General features: G+C 41.4%; 2 protein-coding genes across 3 annotated transcripts; one reads left to right on the forward strand and one right to left on the reverse strand.

Annotated features, from left to right (window-relative positions):
• Positions 1 to 2940: 2940 nt before the first annotated feature.
• nanp (N-acetylneuraminic acid phosphatase) lies at positions 2941 to 4810 on the forward strand. The gene is made up of 2 exons (XM_027014170.3): positions 2941 to 3443; positions 4003 to 4810. Exons 1-2 carry the CDS (start codon positions 3285 to 3287, stop codon positions 4633 to 4635), a joined length of 792 nt encoding a protein of 263 aa, XP_026869971.2. The 5' UTR covers positions 2941 to 3284; the 3' UTR covers positions 4636 to 4810.
• Positions 4811 to 5068: 258 nt separating this feature from the next.
• Positions 5069 to 11958, reverse strand: polr1b (RNA polymerase I subunit B). 2 transcript variants are annotated; one of them, XM_027014169.3, is made up of 15 exons: positions 11729 to 11958; positions 11103 to 11270; positions 10851 to 10997; positions 10643 to 10775; positions 10405 to 10541; positions 10070 to 10293; positions 9708 to 9879; positions 9337 to 9505; positions 8811 to 9092; positions 7982 to 8115; positions 7444 to 7614; positions 7087 to 7243; positions 6768 to 6964; positions 6364 to 6614; positions 5069 to 6082 (listed from the first exon to the last, which is right to left on the reverse strand). In XM_027014169.3, the coding sequence occupies exons 1-15, from the start codon at positions 11933 to 11935 to the stop codon at positions 5200 to 5202; spliced, it is 3432 nt and encodes a 1143-aa protein (XP_026869970.3). In that variant the 5' UTR covers positions 11936 to 11958; the 3' UTR covers positions 5069 to 5199. The 2 variants fall into 2 exon arrangements, with proteins under 2 accessions (XP_026869970.3, XP_081581057.1); XM_081724931.1 differs by having other exon boundaries at positions 10851 to 11270.
• Between the last annotated feature and the right edge of the window lie 7636 nt (positions 11959 to 19594).

The raw sequence follows: 19594 nt of genomic DNA on the forward strand, positions 1-19594 counted from the left end.
AAAATGGATTTTAAACGCAAGTAATAGATAAGCTCCGCCTCGAGGTGGTGTGACCTTCGATCATTCCCTGTGAAATAGTGCATATGTGTAGTGCAGTTGCCATACATTCCTGACAATGTGGACATATTAAATTTTAAAAATAACTGATCTATACAAAGAGGTAATGGATACATATATATACAAAGCACAAACATATCCTTAAAGCGCATCCTACAATACAAACAGTATTGCCAGTACTTCGAGTACTTCGAACCTCGAGTACAGCTCGGCTTGAAATACCTTGCTTCAGGTCTCATGGACAACAAGCATCGAGACTATTTTCTGTCCTGGCTCGAAGATGGTGGAATGAACTCCCACTTGCTGTCCGGACAGCAGAGTCCCTTGCAGTCTTCAAACGCAGACTGAAGACCCATCTATTTGCAGAATATTTAAAGGACAACTGACACTGCTCCCATATTGACTGACTAATTTAGTGCTTATTGTAGGGCACTATTTATGCTTTTTAACAAACTCTAGCACTTATTGTTTATAACACTTATCATTGTTTAAGATAGACCTTATGTATTTTGCACTTCTAGGTATCAGCATTCATCCCTGTATTCTACAGTATTCTAGTTCATTGGTATGTTTAATTCTAACCTACTAAACTGTACTTGGATATATTCTATGAGTAAATGACAAAGCACTTTTGTAAGTCACTCTGGATAAGAGTATCTGCTAAATGCCATAAATGTAAATGTAAATCCCATGCGCACCATGCCATTAGCTTTGCATGTGGTCTCACACGTTCCCCTTTTTAAAGACACCACTTTGTACACGTGCACATTTAACCCTTTACTCACAAGTAAGCCCACAGTGCTCCGCACACATGCAGCAATTCACCTGTCTGATCAAGAAACTAATGAGACTGTGTGATAAGAACCTAGGAAAAGAAATCACCCGATAACCACCAGACCACTGTCTGATAAGAACCTATAAAAAAGAAACCACCTGAACCAAGGTTTTCATCACTCACACTGTCCACCTGACACGTATCCTACTACTCATGGCCACACCAACTACACACACTCTTCTGCCTACTGATCATGATCTATTTCTGATGTTACTCTCATCTGCCTGTCAGCCTGCCGAGCATCTTTTTATTTGATCACTTTAACATTTGATTTTTAAAGAACTATAAAGCCTGTGCATACTGATTTGGATTATAGTTTTTTGCAGTCACTAAAAGCCAATTTCTTAAACTATGTCTCCTTTTGTCAAAACTTAACACAGCAACCAAAGCCACACACACAACATTCAAAATGTCTCACACTTTTAGAGAAAGCAAACACTTCCTCCAAAATTCTTTCAATTCTTTCCAAAATGGCATTTTGCATCCAAAAACATGCCGTATATACTGTAATACATATGTAACAAAATATAACAAGATAAAAACCAAAAAAGATAACAAAAAAGGTTTGTACCTCCAGCATAAAAAAATTAGGGTGCATCTTGTCTCCTATTTGGGTCCAGCCATAGAACAGCAGTATGGCAAGTGAAGCACAACAAATCGCGGGAGTTCAGTGAACCAGTTCTCTACCCCAGCAGCCCAGTGCAAACTTATGTTGTCCCAGATGACAACAAATATGAACTGCTCTGGTTCATCCCCTTGATGTTGGGGAATGAGTTTGTTTGCACTGTGTCGAGGAAGGCGATTATGTGGGCAGGGCTGTTGGGACCAAGGGTGGCAACACCATTCTGGCTAATGGCTGCACAGTTTGTGATGTTGCCCCTATGCTACCCAGGGACACTGATGATGGTTTCATCAATGTAAAGGAACTTGTGTTCCACTGCGGCGACATTTGGCTCCATTACTCTCAGAAGCGCATCATTACAGTATTGTATGCAGTATTAAATAGGCATAAAGTAGCACCAGTGAAAGGACAGCATAGCATTCTTATACATATTTATACCTTGTGTCACACTGTCAGAGCTGCACTGAAATGATGCCCTGAATAGCTGCTTCATGCATAATTGATGTCTCTTCAGGAGACGGTGCAGTGTAGATAAACTCACCGAATGGATGTTGCTGAACATGGTGTTGTCAGTAATTATGTGCTATTGTAGTTGCCATAAATGCATGCTATTGTTTGCTCTGACTATGCTTACCATGGTACCTCTGCTTAACTCTGGGGTGAACAGCCGTCTACTTCACCCAGCAAGAGGCAGTCTAGCAGTTCTGCAAAAACATGATGTGTATGATTTTTCATCATCAAATTAAATGTTACTGTAAGTTACTATAACTACTTATATGGTACTACACTACAGTAGTAGAATTATATATACAGTTCAGTTCTGTGAGTTCATTAGTATGCTATAGAGGATAGGTCTTCTTATTTCAAACTGTCCAGATGATGTTTGCTACAGTGTAGCTGCTCAGATTAGGCTGGACCCTCTGCCCAGCCTCTCAAAACTCAGCCAAAGGTTGACAACATAATCAAAGTGGCCCGGGTCTCATCCGTGACCCTCATCCTCATCTGTGCTCCTCCTCTTCCTCAACCTTTTCCTTATCCTTGTTTTCCTCCTCTCTGTCCACTTTTGGCCTCAGTTGTCGTGCAAACTAAGTTATGTAACCTGTGGCCACTTTGTAGGGCTCAGGCTCTGATTTCTAAAGATTTGTTTAAAAAAATTAAAAATTAAAAATTAGACAGAAGTGTTTTCATCTGTGAGTACTGGGTTTGGGTAATTAGTAAATGGATGTAGCTTTTGCATGCTAGTGCTTTCCAAAAGGAACACAGGGGTTTTCAGTCTCTATTGATAAGTGTAATGTAGGCAACTGTGTTTAGTGGTTTGCAAAAAGTGTTAGAATTGCGTATGAGGTAGAGAATGTGCTTATAGTTTAGTATACCAAGTGAACAGGAGTTAGTGGTTCCCAAAATTGTGCGAATTTTTGGTTCTTAGCGACTGAAGAAAAAAAACAAAAAACTAATATATTTAAGTTTTATTTAAGTTATATATAGGTTTTCTAAACCTCATTTGGACGTCAGATGTGGTAGCCATAATCTGTCTATTTTACACTGACATTTTCAGTATGCTCGTAGGAATAGCCTGTTTTAATTGTATCCGCCAGTATGCCCCGTGTTTGGTGGAGAGATAAGGTTCATTCTGAAGGACTAACAGCTAATAGGAACGGCGGGCCGTGAAATACAACTCCCATGATGCCAAGCTGCATGACGTCCCTAGCTACCGTCGCATCCTGCTGACGTTTCCACACAGAGGTAGATTTCCAGATTTCCGCGTTATAAATGCTATGCATCCGAGTTATTTTCCTGGGCTCAAACGACGTTGACAGCCTCAGAAAAACACACGTCAGCATGGAAAAACGCAAGATATCAGCAATAGTCTTCGACCTGGACAACACGCTTGTTGATACAGCAGGATCCGGTCAGGTGGCCTTTAAGAAGGTAGATAATGAATGAATGAACCTCCATCTAAAGGACACATTATTTCATGACATTTACATACAACGCTTAAGCATTATTTAATTCCAGGGTTTAAAAAAAGAGTTTTAAGAAACTAGTTTTATAGGTATGTATATGTAGTTGTAAGGTTCTAATTTATGATGGAGTTGTAAGTTCGCATCATTAAGCAGGTTTGGAGTCATTAGCTAGAATAATACGTGTAGGCTTTGGAACTGAGACTGCAAATATGAAAAGAAGGAGCTTAAATGCAGGCGTGGTTCCAGGTTGTCTTTACCGTGCTAGTTTTCACTTACAGACATGTTTCAAAGTCCTGTTTTAAAGCAGGTCTTTACAACGCATGCGGTAGTTACCTATTGGCTTATTATATTTAACATAGGACAACTGTACAAAACGTCAAGCCACATTCATACACTACTGTGCTTTAATTCGTGGTCTAAATAGTCGAATCTTGTTTTAAAAATACTGATGGCCTACATACCCATCTCCTGCATCTGACAAAAAAATATTTCTCATAATGTATTCACTATATTCTACCACTCAGGTCTGTGAACTGCTGAAGGGTAAAGTGGAACATGCAAACGTTGATGACATCTGTAAGCGGTTTACACAAAAACTTCTAACGGAAGTATTTGATCCATCAGGAGACCGATCAATCGACGAAGTGCGGATAAACCACTGGCAGGATGCTCTCCACGAAAGCACTGTGGATCCCAGCCAGGGGTTGGCCTCAGACTGTTACTACACATGGAAGACCACACGCCTCCAGACACTAGCTTTATCTCCTGAAGTACTGGCCCTGCTGGAAGAGCTGAGGAGCTCCTACAAGCTACTGCTGCTAACCAATGGGGACACCCAGACTCAAAGGGAGAAGATAGAGGCAGTGAGATGCGAGGGACTGTTTAACTCTGTGGTAGTCGGGGGGGAACACGCTGAGCAGAAGCCGGCAGCCTCCATTTTCACGCACTGCTTTGAGCTTCTGGGGGTGGAGCCGCAGGACTGTGTCATGGTGGGAGACTCTCTAGACACAGATGTCCAGGGTGGCTTTAACGCGGGGGTCCGAGCTACAGTGTGGATTAACAAGGGAGGACGCGCTCCTCCAGAGAACGCTGCAAAACCAGATTACACCATTTCCTCTGTGTTGGACTTGCCAAACATTTTAGCTGATCTGAAATGATTTTTATTTTCCAAGGCTGCAGAGTGACTAATAGCTTAACTCAAATCAAGTGTTTTACTTTGTACATGACTGGAATTTTACCATTTTACTTATTTTGAATAAACATGTTACATGAATAAGGCTACAATACTGACATCAATATTCATTCTTCGCCAGTGAGACCAAGAAGCTTTATCTTGTTCATATAAAAATATCATTGTAATATCAGATCTCATTTACAATAATAACCAGTACAGCGTAGTCATTAGACTAGCACTCTGCCCCTCACAGGAACTCTGGGGGCCTATGATGCAAGATAACTTGGTAATCTAGTTCTCATTTAAAAGACTCTCTCAGGCACTTTGCTAGTTTTAAGGTCAATGAACACAAAATATTTAATATTTTGACTGTTTCAATGTAACAAAATACTACAACAAATTAGCTTAATAGAAAATTTGATATTTCAGTTTGTATTTCATATCTTTTGGCCAAAGTGACCCAATGTTTCTTTTGGGCAAAACAGTATACATACGTAAGCATGTCATCATTTAGTATTACATGTTTTAATACAGACACATGTAAAGTTCATTTTATGTCTAGTTTAACTTTGATGTTCATCGCTGCCAGTTCAGCCACAAAGTAGCGGAACACGTAGGGTACAGCCACCGTGTCAATGGAGTTGCTCTTCTTACACAGCATGCAGATGGTCTTGCGATGGCGTGTAGAAGACCAGTGAGGTGGTGGTTTCTCCAGCAGGGGCGAGAGCAGGCTGCCACAGTCCACGCACACCTGGGCCACCGAGCGGTCCGAGCAGTTGAAGAGCCGGTCGTGAAGGAGGAAGGACGAGCCGTGTGACAGCAGGGCGTCCCGCTCCATCTCCCCGAAACGGATGCCGCCCTGCACGTTCCTCCCGCCCAGCGGCTGATTGGTCACCTTGTCCCTCGCTCCCGTCGTCCTCACCTGGAACTTATCAGAAACCATGTGGCGCAGCCGCTGGTAGTAAACCACGCCGATGAAGATGTCGGCTTCCAGCTCCGTTCCGTTGAGGCCGGAGTAGAGGCGCTCGGTGCCGTAGTAATTGTACCCGGCCGCCTTCAGCATGAGTCCGAAGTGCTCGATGGCGGGGTTCTCCTCGGAGAAGGTGAAGGGCGTGGCATCGTGGCACAGGCCATGGAGGGCCGCTGACTTGCCCGCCATACTCTCAATGAGCATGCCGATGGTCATGCGTGAGGGGAAGCCGTGTGGGTTGAACAGGATGTCTGGGGTTATGCCGCTCTCGCTGAAGGGCATGTCCTCGGCTGGCCACAGGCGGCTCAGGATGCCCTTCTGGCCGTGCCTGCTGGCGAACTTGTCTCCTATGGTGGGGTTGCGTGGCACCCGCATGGTGATGCAGACACGCTTGAAGCGGCCCGTGCCGGCGTCGTTGCTACACACTTTGATGTTGTCCACCATGCATCTCTCCTGGTTCCTGAGAGAAACAGCAACAGGAATCACAAATGTACACTGGAGAGTATCAACAGGAGACGGGACAAAAAGAAAAACAACACAAAAGAAACAAGCAACATTACTAAATACTGACTAATAACGTTTTTACAACCTTGTACCACGTGACTGCCCCCTGCTGGTGGTTTAAAAATATTTACAATGGTTGTGTGTTCACTTTCTTAACAAGTAATCTTTTTGCAAGATGAGTAACTATGCAAAGATTTTAGTCATATTATAATTTCTAATAAATCAGATATGACGTACTTATAGAATACGACAGTGGTCTGGTCAGTGTTGAGGTTGATATAGCTGTAAAAAGGGTCTCCATAATTCAGCACTGCCCCTATAGGGGGAAGTCCATCTGCATCCAGCTTGTCCATCACTTTAGAGTCTCCTGGCTTAGTGCCAAATACCACACCGTCATCACCTTTGACCTTTTCTGACAGGTCCACCAGTTCCGTCTTATAGACAGAGCCATGGGCAAAGCCACGTTCCCATGACGACTTGTTCACAATCTTGAAGAGGAAGAACGATAAACATAACGCACCAATTACAAAACTCATATTTACTAATTGCATCAAAGGATTCACTTTTGCAAATGTGATCATAAGAAAGCCAAAATTCCACCACATTCCCAAAATAAAGACTGACTGACAGTCGATACTGACCATGGCATCCTCCATGTCATAGCCTGTATAGGAAATAACAGCCACAATGGCGTTTGTACCAATGGGGTAGTTGTCTATGTTATAGTAGTCGTACATCAGTGGTCGGACCAAAGGACTCTGGGGGGTTTGCAGGCGGTATAGTTTGTTATCAGAGCGCTCCTTGTACGAGTGCAGAGGAAAACCCATAGTCTGTTTACCTGTGTGCATAGGGGAGGACATCGAGGGCAGGGGGCAAAAAAGGAAAGCCAAGGTTATAAATACCAGCCTTTGAAGGTATTTAATTTCTGATGAAGCGAGCAGAGCAGGAGAGCAGCCTCACCCATCTGGCACTGGTACATGTTCCTGGGGCTCTGGTTATGGTCTGAGAAGGGGATGAAGCTGGCCACCACACTGAGCATGCTGTGGGGGAAGAGCTCCTGGTGAGTGGTCACGCCTGGCGTGATCTCGCTCTCAAATATCCCCACGTTAAGGTACAGCTGAGCAGGCAAACAACACAGATGCTTCCTCAATCCCTGGACTTTCCATTATAAATATTAAGCCTTTTCAATTCTTAAAACATTATATGGCATTATTCCAGGTGTGAATGATCGAGCAATATTTTAACAAGTTCAGTATGTGAGCAAAAAAAACAATGATCAATTTTATAAAGCACGCGTTTGCCTAGCCATCCTCCTACCTGTTCAAAGGTGCCCACAAGCTCCTCTTTGCCGAGGGCAAGGTTGAGAACGGGCCGTACCATGCGGCAGGGCGTGGTGAACAGGTGGAGGGTCGGGTACAGGCTGGCCTTGCCTGTGTGGGGAACCAGGACAATCTCAGTCCAGGGGGGCACTTTCTTCTCCCTAAGCACCTGTGAGGGAGAGCACATAGTACAGGCCAGTGAACACCAAGGAGCCAGAATGAAGGAGTTTTACACACACGCACACACACGCACACACACGCACACACACGCACACACACGCACACACACGCACACACACGCACACACACGCACACACACGCACACACACGCACACACGTTCAACATCAGCTGTTTTTTGGAGACAGAGACAGAAAGACAGACATACCCACATCCATGAGATTTAGATTGGATTTAAGTTCACGGTTCTGATCAACAAATGTTTTGCTGTATAAACAAAATTATTTTGAACATGTACATTTTAAAAATTAACATTTGGGTTCACTATACGACCACCCTTCTCCCAGGTCCCGCTGACCTTGAACCTGCGGAGAGACTCAATCAGTGAGGTGACGAGTTCTTTCTCTACCCAGCCAATCAGAGCCCCATCCAGGACTACAGGGTAGCAGCAGGAGTATGGCTGACTGGGGGTACCATCCACTGGAGTTACACCTGAGAAGAACAGAAGTTCCTTTATTCAAAGGTTGCAATCTCAATGCCACTCTTCAAATGGTGACATATATAAGCATACGTATTACCACAAGTGACGCTTTTAAAAAAAAACATTTAAACTGAGAATAAGTCATGGGAAGAGGATGCAACAAAATCCTAATCCAACCTCTAAGCATAACCTGAAAACCTAACAATACACCTCAAACCTCAAAGCCAGCATCTTTTCCTTATGACTTGCCAACACCATTAGTATAAGAGGATAAGGGCCACTAGTCTAAGAGAGCATAATTGGCCTTGCTCCCTAAGCTGCTTGGATCAGTAGGGTTCCTTCGTTATTCCCAAATTTTCCCATTATAGTCATGACTGCTTACCTTTGACTGAAGAATGTTCTCTATTATACCCAAGTATTCTCTGAAATAAATGACTTTCTATTTGATATCTTTTTTTATGGCTGACTTTTACTAACAATTTACATGAAAAATTAAGAGACATATGGAAAACATTGCATCAAGAGTCCCAAAGTCCTCAGTGCACCAATCTGCACCAAGTTCAACAGGAAATAGGATAACAAAACCTGAGAGTGTCATTTGGTGCCCCAAATGGTTTGTCTTCTTATAGTTTCGATCTAATTCCCAGTGTGGGAAAAAAGATGGCCATCAATATCAGAAAAACTTAATTCTCACTGTCTTGATTACCAAGAGAGCAGAGGAGAGCAGGCAGGGTACTGGTGGAGAAGGCCGGAGCCACGACCTCGCAGTGGGCCGTCAGGTGGTTCATCAGGCCACACGGCTCGCCGTCCGGAGTGTGCACAGGGCACAGGAACCCCCAGGACTCAGGCAGCAGCTTACGCACTGCCGTGGTCCTCATCTTGGCGAAGGCAGCCCCTCGGTGCACGCAGCGGAAGTGCGACAGGTAGCGGATGAAGTTCAGCTTGTCGGCCACCACGCATAGCCCACTGCTCTGTAGCATGCCCAGACCTGAGGACCACAGGCGTGGGGAAAGGAGCACACACACACACACACACACACACACACACACACACACACACACACACACACACACACACACACACACACACACACGGTGCTGCAATGAACTGGGAATGCTCACACCATCTCCAGGTCATGCTCAATGTTGCCTAACCTAACACCACTGTCTGGAACTTCTAAGTCAACATGAGAGTGGTTGTGATAGCAACGTCACACCACTGTACTTGGATACCTGTCTTGGACACGAGGTTGCCTGTAGCCAGCAGGTACTCGAAGGCCTTCGTGACATCTGTGCCCATGTTAAAGATCCTGTTCAGGCTGTCTACGGTCAGTCCTCCCACTCTGTGGCTCCGCTTATCTAAGGCCAGTTTCACTGACACCAGCCAGCTCATCATTCTCTCCTGAAAAATATAATTTTTTAAAAATGTACATAAAAATACTTTTTTTTTTTTTTTTCAATTACAAATCATAGGTTTTCTGTCTAGAACACTGTAAAATTAGGGTGGCTCACTTATTAGCTATAAACCAGAAATACAGATACAGATTTATTTGCTGCATATTACTGTCAGCGAAGTAGCATAGCTGTAGAAAGAGCAAGCTGACCTTGAGGAACATGAGGTAGAGCTGTCCAGGCGTCAGGACCTCCTGACACATTAGACTGTCTGGATTCTCCTCCATACACTCCTGCTTGGCAAAGGCAAACAGCTTGCGCGTCATCAGGCAAAGCATGTAGAACTTCTCTGTATCTGACTTCAGGTGAATACACAGGCATTCACTGCAGACAAAAGAGAAAACTGGTTCGGTCTTAAAGCCACAAACACCACACTTCAGCGGGCACAATATGGATGAACAACAGAAGAGAACGAAAAGTCGCTTATTACACAGTTTATTTAAAACCGTTTGGACTGACGTCTAATATGATGTGTGTCCCTGAAATTAACACAGGTTGCCAATAACTGACTTACTCTAGAAGGAATTTAGCACACTGCTCATGTGTGTACCAGTCTGGCAAGTTGAGTTTGACCCGGAAGCGCTCGCCCAAGTAGTTGAGCACCTTCTCTTTGCTTATGCAACCTTCTTCCATTACCAGGCGCAGCATCTCGGCCACGCAGCTCTTGTAGAAGGAGTTATCCTCTCTCCCCTTTATCAGCTCCTGATAGATCTCGTAGTCCGAAAAGTCCACCAGGGCCTATGATCAACAGACAAAAATATATTTTACATTTAAGAAGCAACTTTTTACTACAACATCTCAGTCTTACTGAAGGCAGATGTGTATAGGTACTGTAACTACTTGAGTTACCTTAAGAGCAAAGCCCAGGGGAAGAAAAAAGAGCTCTTTTTTATAAATGAAGTTTAACATGACAGTTCCATTGTCAAGGTAGTGAAGGTTCATGTTAATGGCTGTATGCTCTTCTCTCACACAGTGCATCGAAATTCCTGGGAACACAGAATTCATTCAAATCGGTCAATCAATTTTCTACTGGGGGATGCAGCACAGTTTAAAAAACAAAAAAACAAAAACAAACAGCTGCACTCACCATACTGAGTGTAACCCTGTCCTCTGCTTTTAAACTTGGGCCTTGCCAAGGCAATGGGATAGTTCCTCCTTGGCATGATGAGCATGCGGATCACTTTCTCGATACCGTTCACTATAAAATAGCCTCCCATTTCCTACAGCAGAGCACTGCAGTGAGATGGACAAGGCAACAAGCACAGGTAGGGCAACACAGTAGGAGCTGTCCTTACCTCTGCCTCCTCATGGTGCTCTATAAGCTCTTTAGGCGAAAGGCCATGGAGGTTGCACAGTTTGGACTTCACCATAATGGGCACTTGGCCCAGAGACTGTTTAATAATTCCTTTAGGAATCCCATTCACTGACCAACTAACATCTGCCTGCACACACAAACAGACGTGACATCCACAGCAGCAACACAAGCACAAGGGAATGCCAAAACTGGGAAAGCATCTCCTGTAGAACGTAAACACAACAAAACTTACCACCAGCTTCCCTCGATACGTACACTTCCTTCCTCGACACTCGGCAGGATAGACGCGAACATCGTTGCATATTCCTCCTTTGGCGACTGTGGGATTTTGGATAGCAGCTTCCACGAACGACAGAGTGATTCTGTCCCTCTTGTGCACAAACTCCATAGGAGGAATGGCCTGGTGAATGCACAAGCTCACATGTTCAAATGCTGCCTGCACTGTGCTTGCCTCAAATTATGTATCATCTGGGCACTACATTTAAGGCATTTAGTTGATGCTTTTACCCAAAACGACTTACAATTTTGACTGAGTACAACTTGAGCAATTGAGGGTTAAGGGCCTTGCTCAGGGGCCCAACAGTAGGCACTTGGCAGTGGTGGGGCTTGAACCAGCAACCTTCCAATTACAAGTTAAGTAATTTAACCACTGATCTAATTAAGCTTAGGTTAACTATTATACCCAAGGCAGCAAGCTATCTAGGATAGTTAACCCAAGATAGTAAAGATGATAATGGCTGGCTTGCTGACTGCATTGCTCATTTACGATATAACGTGTAATATTTGCAAAACTGTGCCTCCAGGCAGCTAATCTGGTCATTGTGACCCCTCCACGTGAGACGGGTGCAGTCCGCTTACTTGAACCACACGACTCAGTCCATCTGTGACGGCCTGATCAAATGAGTCGATGTGCGCGACCACCAGACCTTGTACAGCCGCGTGTTGCTGTTCTTTGGGAACACCAAATCCAGCTTCTGTGAGGTGTTTCAGACTTGGAGCAGTATGTAAACCGCTCCACTTCGGAGAAAAATCCATGCTTGTTTGCCTCACGTGTGTTACCCGCATGAACCTGGCAATAATGGGTGTATTTGCTTCCTGTAGAACGTTATTTTTTAATTTCAAAATAAAAGTCATCGGTATCGCTTATTCAATATTATATTTGATGCCACTATTACATATTCTTATTATACTGTGATTTACAACACAATCTGTATACATGCCACTTTTGTTGCATTTTCATTTGCTGGTATGTTAATGATTTACAGGATTTGGAAGACAATCTTATCAATATGACATGACATGAGGTAAGTGAACCCATGACCTAGATGTTATTGTCATCATGCTCTCCCCATACTATCAGGTGAGCTATTTATTTATTTAATTCCTGATAGTCACTCCCATATGCCAGAAATACAATAATATTAGAAAATAATGATCATTTTACAATTTGTCACAGCCACAACATTAACATGTCATTTATTTGTGTATATCTCATCAATTACAGCTGAAGGCTGATGACATTGCATGCAGTCTGTTATATGAAGTCCACTTGCTGGAAATGGTGACTTTATGTCTGCTAATTATAGCAATATGAGAATTTTGATGTATCTTCTAATTTCATTTATCTCCATAACAATACAAATAAAAGGCTGGGAAGCACCTTAACTGTGGTTATATGCAGCTGAGTACTTTAATACTGTATAAAGGTGTTGGCCTGTAAAAATACAGTTTGAGCTGAACAGCTATCAGTTTTGAGGACAACAGTCACCAGTCTGATGGCATAGTGCCAATATTGCAAAAAGTTGCTTTACTGAGTATTAACCAGTGGCCCTAACATCCCATATGACAAAGACCCTGGGGTCCCAGCCCATGTCATGCCCCCAGTTCATCATTAGCCTCCCTGCAGTTTGTTTATCAATACCATGTTGGTGTTCATGACAATCAACCAGTTGCCACAAAGGTCCTATTCACACCTGGACAAAGGTGAGGGCTCTGTTCTTTGACTGCTCTTTGACTTCACTCTCTACTCTCTAGAAGCTAAGGATAATGTAGGTGGATAACTCCATATTCAGCTGGATCATTGACTACCTAAAATCCAGACCCGCTGTTAGTGCCTTTGCAGAACTGAAGTGGTGTGTCACTGAAGCTCCACAGGAGGTAGTATTGTCTAATTTCTTGTTCACACTCTTTCACGTATATATCTCAGAGACATGCCACCTATAGAAATATTCTGCTGTTTTTATACGTGTCAGTAAAGAGCAGGAGCCAGAGTGCAGGCCTGTAATTAGCAGCTTCACTAAGTTGCGTGGAAGGAACTTACAGCTCAGTGTGGCCAAGACTAAGAAGCTGTTGGTGGACTTAAGAAGAACTATAGGACTCTGCAACCCTTGTGTCTATCCTGGGAGGGGAGGTGGAGATAGTGGAGACCTACAGGTACCTGGGGTGCAGCTAGACCACAAACTGGACTGGACTTGCAGCACTGAGACAGTCTGCAGGAAGGGACAGAGCAGGTTCTGTAATCTATGCATTAGGATGCCACAGCTAAGCTTTTATGCCATATTGTGCTGGAGGAATGGCATTAGGGGAGGAGAGAGAACAAACTAGGCTGTACACATCATTATTATTATTATTAATAATAATAATAATAATAATAATAATAATAATATTAAGAAGAAGAAGAAGAAGAAGAAGAAGAAGAAGAAGAAGAAGAAGAAGTTCTGTTTATAAGTGCCTTTTAGGATACCCAAGAACACTTTACATTACAAGATAACATAAAAAATGATGAGACATGGGAAGAAAATAACAGGGTAAAATACAGGAATAATAAAATAGCAAAGCAGTGGGGAGATTTAAAAAAAAATAAAATTACAGATTAAAACATGATGAGTTACAGTGAGAAAATGGCAAGACAAAACAAAACTTTGATAAAATAACAAAGGAGTGAGGCAATAACAAGAAAGTAAGATTTACAGATTAGGAAATGCAGTCTGAAAGAGAAAAGTTTTTAAATGCTTCTTGAAGGTGGATAATGATGGGCAGAGGTGGAGATGCAAGGGAAAGGAGTTCCATAGCTGGGCCAGCAACACAGAACGCTGTCACCATATGTGCATAATTTGGAAGGAGGAACAGAGAGCAAATGAGCATCAGCAGACTGAAGCAACAGTGAAGGACTGTGTCTGGAGAACAGAGCCGAGAGCTATTCAGGAGAGATGTTATTAATGTGAGCCTCAAAAGAGAGTGTAGATAACACAGACGTTACAGACCTGAGTCACAGAGGACGTGATACAACCCAGGATAGACAAGGAGAGTTGACCAAGTTTCTTGAGAGTAGAAGGGTATGCTGAGAGAATGACTTCAGATTTAGTGCTATTTAGTTGGAAGACGTTCAAGGCCATCCAGGTTTTATTTCAGCCAGGTAGCAAATGAATGATTCAGGGGCAGTGTGTCAGAGGGCTTGGTTTAGATGTAGATTTGAGTATCGTCTGCATGACAGTGGAACGGAAGACCATGTTGTCTGTTAATATCACCAAGTGGAAGCCAGCAGATTAAGAAAAGAAGGGGGCCAAGAACTGAACCCTGGGAGACACTGTGAGTGAGAGTAGAAGTATCTGACATGAAGCTACCAAGCATGAAGAATTGTTGCCTGTCAGTGATATATGACCAAATCCAAGCAATAGCTGTGTCCAGGTCTCTAGTCTAAGCAACACCATGTCATAACAGACTGTATCAAACACTGCAGTAAGATCCAGGAGGACAAGCATGCTCACTAGTCCAGCATCGGCTGCCAACAACAGATCATTCATGACCCTTACCAGAGCAAAGTCAGTGCTATAACTTACTCTGATTACAGACTAAAACGTCTCAAGGTGGTTGGAGGTCAGATGATCTTCGAGTTGGGCTGACACTGTTTGTTCCATTATCTTACTGAGGACAAGAAGGTTTGATATAGGATAATAATTGTGAAGATTATTGAGGGTCAAGGCCTGACTTCTTCAGGACTGGGCTAATAACAGCCACTTTTAAGTTGGGAGGAACCAAACCTGAGCTAAGTGAGGCATTGATGATCATGGTGATGAGTGGGCAGAGGTTCTAAGATACCAGCAGTTGTTTTAAAGGCATTAATAAGGCTGGTTAAAAAGCTCTCATCTATACTGTGAAAAACAGAAAGATTAACAAGCGAGGGGCAAGACAGAGTGAGATCTAAGTGTTTGGAAGAAGTCTGAAAATTTGAGTAAAAAAACAAGGCCAAGAAGTAATTATTTATATATATATGATAGATAGATAGATAGATAGATAGATAGATAGATAGAGAGTGAGTGAGTGTGATATATATATATATATATATATATATATATATATATATATATATATATATATATATATATATATATATATATATATACACACATACATACATACATACATAACATACAACGTTAATGATCCAAATAATCTTTATCCTAGGTTTTTGGTGTACCTTATTAAAAACAAAAGTCGTGCACTTGGAGAATTGGAGAAAACAACCAGGATTAATATTTACACAGGATTAAATTTTGGATGTTAAGGTTAACACACAAAATTGAAATTTATGCGTTTAATTTTTAGCACACCTTTAATTAAGGGTAGAGGTCCATGTCTATATTTTAGTTGTGTATTTCTTTTCAGAGTACTTTAGTCATGTTGACTGTTACAGCATTTTTCTGCTTTTATTTGAACAGAGCATACCCACATCAAGTGGGAGTTGCCAAAGTGAGTAGATGCATTCTCACGTTATCTATCACAGATAGAGACTAAAGTCATGTGATAATACTGTACTGACAGTGTCTCTTGGTATTTTAGGTCCTAAATTCACTTGGCTATCATGCGTTGGTTATGGATTACAGGGGTAGGTTAGGTGATATTAACTTGCTTATACCACATGAGGATGGAAAGTGCATTGAGACATTACGATGCATCATACAATTGGGACTACAACTACAATTTTTAATACTGATAATAATCAATTGAAAACCCAATTAAAATATAATTTTGAATAGTTCAATAATTACATAATAATTCCACATTATTTTCATTTTTCCACACTGAAATAAAATAACAACCATGTTATCCGTAAGCTCGATATTTTTAGTCAGTTAAACCCATCTTGAAATTCTGCTAGGATTTGGGGACTCCACAGGGGAGCCCACAGAGGCCGGACTGACCACTGATGCCCTTTATCTGTACCACTGGGTAAGGGCACGCAGTAAGGGCAGCCTGGTGATCTTCTGGGGTCACTCACTGGGCACAGCGTGAGTAGGAGTCATACTCCTCTAGACAAACAAAACCAAATTAGCACTTTAAATATATATATATATATATATATATATATATATATATATATATATATATATATATATATATAGAGAGAGAGAGAGAGAGAGAGAGAGAGAGAGAGAGAGAGAGCGAGATACATATATATTTATGAATGTATATATATATATATATATATATATACATATATATATATATATATATATATATAGAGAGAGAGAGAGAGAGAGAGAGAGAGAGAGAGCGAGATACATATATATTTATGAATGTATATATATATATATATATATATATATATATATATATATATACATATATATATATACACACACACACACACACACACACACATTGCCTGGCCAAAAAATTGCTGAAACTACTAAATCGGGTTAAGAACTGTCCAACACATTATTAAGAAGTGGAAGGACAGTGGGGAAACATCATCATCGAGGAAGCAATGTGACTGGAAAAAAATCGTGAATAATCGTGATCGGCGATCACTTAAACGTGTGGTGCACGTGTGGTGAACAACAGTAGAAATCAGTTTAATAGTGAAATTAAGAGCATTTCCACATGCACAAAGCGAAAGGAACTCAAGGGATTGGGACTAAACAGCTGTGTAGCCTTAAGAAAACCACTTGTCAGTGAGGCTAACCGGCAAAAACGGCTACAATTTGCTAGGGAGCATAAAGATTGGACTCTGGAGCAATGGAAGAAGGTTATGTGGTCTGATGAGTCCAGATTGACCCTGTTCCAGAGTGATGGGAACATCAGGGTAAGAAGAGAGGCGGCTGAAGTGATGCACCCATCATGCCTAGTGCCTACCGTACAAGCCTGTGGGGGCAGTGCTATGATCTGGGGTTGCTGCAGTTGGTCAGGTCTAGGTTCAGCAACGTGCCCAAAGAATGAGGTCAGCTGACTACCTGAATATAGTGAACGAACAGGTTATTCCATCAATGGGTTTTTTCTTCCCTGATGGCATGGGCATATTCCAAGATGACAATGCCAGGATTCATCGTGCTCAAATTGTGAAAGAGTGGTTCAGGGAGTATGACACATCATTTTCAAACATGGACTAGCCACCACAGAGTCCAGACCTGAACCCCATTGAGAATCTTTGGAATATGCTGGAGAAGACTTTGCACAGTGGTCCAAATCTCCCATCATCAATACAAGCGCTTGGGGAAAATTAATGCAACTCTGGAAAGAAATAAATGTTGTGACATTGCAGAAGCTTGTAGAAATGATGCCACAGTGAATGTGTGCCATAATCAAAGCTAAAGACGGTCCAATGAAATATTAGAGATTGTGCTGCTACAATTAGAAAAATAGTTATGTCTAAAACAACAAATATAATACTGTATTATAATAATATATTATATAATAAAATTATGTTAAATAATAATAAATAATATTGTATTATATTTCTATTATATTATTTTATGTTATTTTTTCCAGAGCACTTTCTATATACATAGAAAGTGCTCTGGAAAAAAATAACATAAAAAAATATAATACAATATTATTTATTATTATTTAATATAATTTTATTATATAATACATTATTATAATACAGTTGTCTTAGACATAACTATTTTTCTAACTGTAGCGTGTCAACTAACACTGCTGTGATTATTACAAGAGCAAGGTAAGAAATGTCAACCCCAAAATTATTGTACACACATCAAACGAGGCTCATCATTTTTGCTTTGACATAAGATTGATGTGAATTTAATAATACATTTTTTAGTTACATACATAGTTACCTAATAATACATTTTTTAGTATATATATATATATATATATATATATATATATATATATATATACACACACACACACACAAGTATAATAGCAATTTGCTTGCACATCTAATGAAGGACCTCTGAAACGTCCCGTTTCTCAGGAAACCTTGTGTACTTCTCAATGTCTATCTATCTATCTATCTATTTTGCCACAGCTTAAAGAAAATGAGAACACCTCTTTTAATCCTTCATTCTAAAGATGACCATCTGGCACCCTCCTGGATGGCTGAGAAAGTCGGCTAGATGTATACAATCACTTGTGTGGTTTTGTGTTGTCAAATGCATTTGTGTATATTTTGAGTAGAAATAAATTGATTCACAAACCTTATTTTTATGTCTAGGTTTACAGCTTATCCAAAAGTGCCCTGAACTCTGATAAGCTAGTCAAGCTGGTACCATTTGATGGATCTCATGGATATCTTCATAATGGGCTCTACAGAGATCCTGGTTTGCCAGGTATCATAAGGTGATGTCATACCTCAGATATGTTCTCCTTTCTAGTAAAGTCTTGGGATCATATGAAAATATAAAGTTATTCAAAGTTCTGAAATGGCTCTCTAGTCATGAGTGTTAACCATAAATGTAGGCCTATTGATAAATTTACACTTGCATTTTCATTACAGGGAATTTGTGCAGTCGCTCACAGCATAACCAGGAAGCACCAAAGAGAGCATCTAGGATCAAGTTATCCTATCAAGTTATCCTATCAAGTTGGCCAGATTCACCTTTGTCTTATACTGTCAATGAATCAATGCAACTCACTTGATTTAACAATGTAGACCTTCATTGATTATTCGCAGCAGTGCTCAGTGATCCTATGCTATAGAGCAATGGTGCACAACTTCACTTGAGCAGAGAAATCACCATACTGTGCTGAACTCAGGAAACAGTGGTGTGTACCTCTTCCTAAAGAGATTCATACACAAATAAGATTCGGCAAATGTGTTTGTGAATATTAAACAAATTGGGTCAAAAATATATTGTGAGTTCTTGAAATGAATGTAAAATGGTGATTGTGGAGGTGGTGTGAAACAATAATGCAAAGTACACGATTATGCTCCTTCTATATCTCATCTGCATAACAGTGTTGTTGGGTGAATGTAGATGATTGTATTGTGGGGTAAAGGCATTAATAAAAGTATATCACTTTGGGGCAAGCTAAGCTGCACCCAGAGTTTAGATAGTGGAGACCTACAGGTACCTGGGGTGCAGCTAGACCACAGAGAATGGCTTCAGATTTAGTGCTATTTAGTTGGAGGACGTTCTGAACTAAAACTGCTCAGAATGGTTGTTGGAAGTCAGATGATCTTGGAGTTGGGCTGACACTGAGTGTTCCCGTAGCCAGAGGGTCTAAGATACCAGTAGTTGTTTTAAAGGCATTAATAAGGCTGGTTACAAACCTCTCATCTATATTGTGAAAAGTGGAAAGATTAACAAGTGGGGGGCAAGACAGTGTGAGATCTAAGTGGTTGGAAGAAGTCTGAAAATTTGAGTAAATGTTGCTAACCGCCTCATTAAACAAGGCCAAGAAATAATTACAGAGGGCCGTTGAAAGGGTTAAATGGAAATTGCAAGCGCTCAGGGATCTTGGATTACCATGGCAGTGGAT

The sequence above is a fragment of the Electrophorus electricus genome, chromosome 12 (genome assembly GCF_041902795.1).
Source record: "Electrophorus electricus isolate QZ-2024a chromosome 12, ASM4190279v1, whole genome shotgun sequence".
NCBI classification, from domain to species: Eukaryota; Metazoa; Chordata; class Actinopteri; order Gymnotiformes; family Gymnotidae; genus Electrophorus; species Electrophorus electricus.

Excerpts from the sequence above, each read along its gene's own strand:
- nanp (XM_027014170.3), top strand. The coding sequence starts at position 3,285 with ATGCTATGCATCCGAGTTATTTTCCTGGGCTCAAACGACGTTGACAGC. Across the intron at positions 3,444-4,002 it reads GTCAGGTGGCCTTTAAGAAG|GTCTGTGAACTGCTGAAGGG; the intron begins GTAGATAATGAA and ends TCTACCACTCAG.
- polr1b (XM_081724931.1), bottom strand. The coding sequence starts at position 11,935 with ATGCGGGTAACACACGTGAGGCAAACAAGCATGGATTTTTCTCCGAAG. Across the intron at positions 9,880-10,069 it reads TGTGCTAAATTCCTTCTAGA|TGAATGCCTGTGTATTCACC; the intron begins GTAAGTCAGTTA and ends TTTTGTCTGCAG. Across the intron at positions 7,615-7,981 it reads AGTCTCTCCGCAGGTTCAAG|GTGCTTAGGGAGAAGAAAGT; the intron begins GTCAGCGGGACC and ends TCTCCCTCACAG.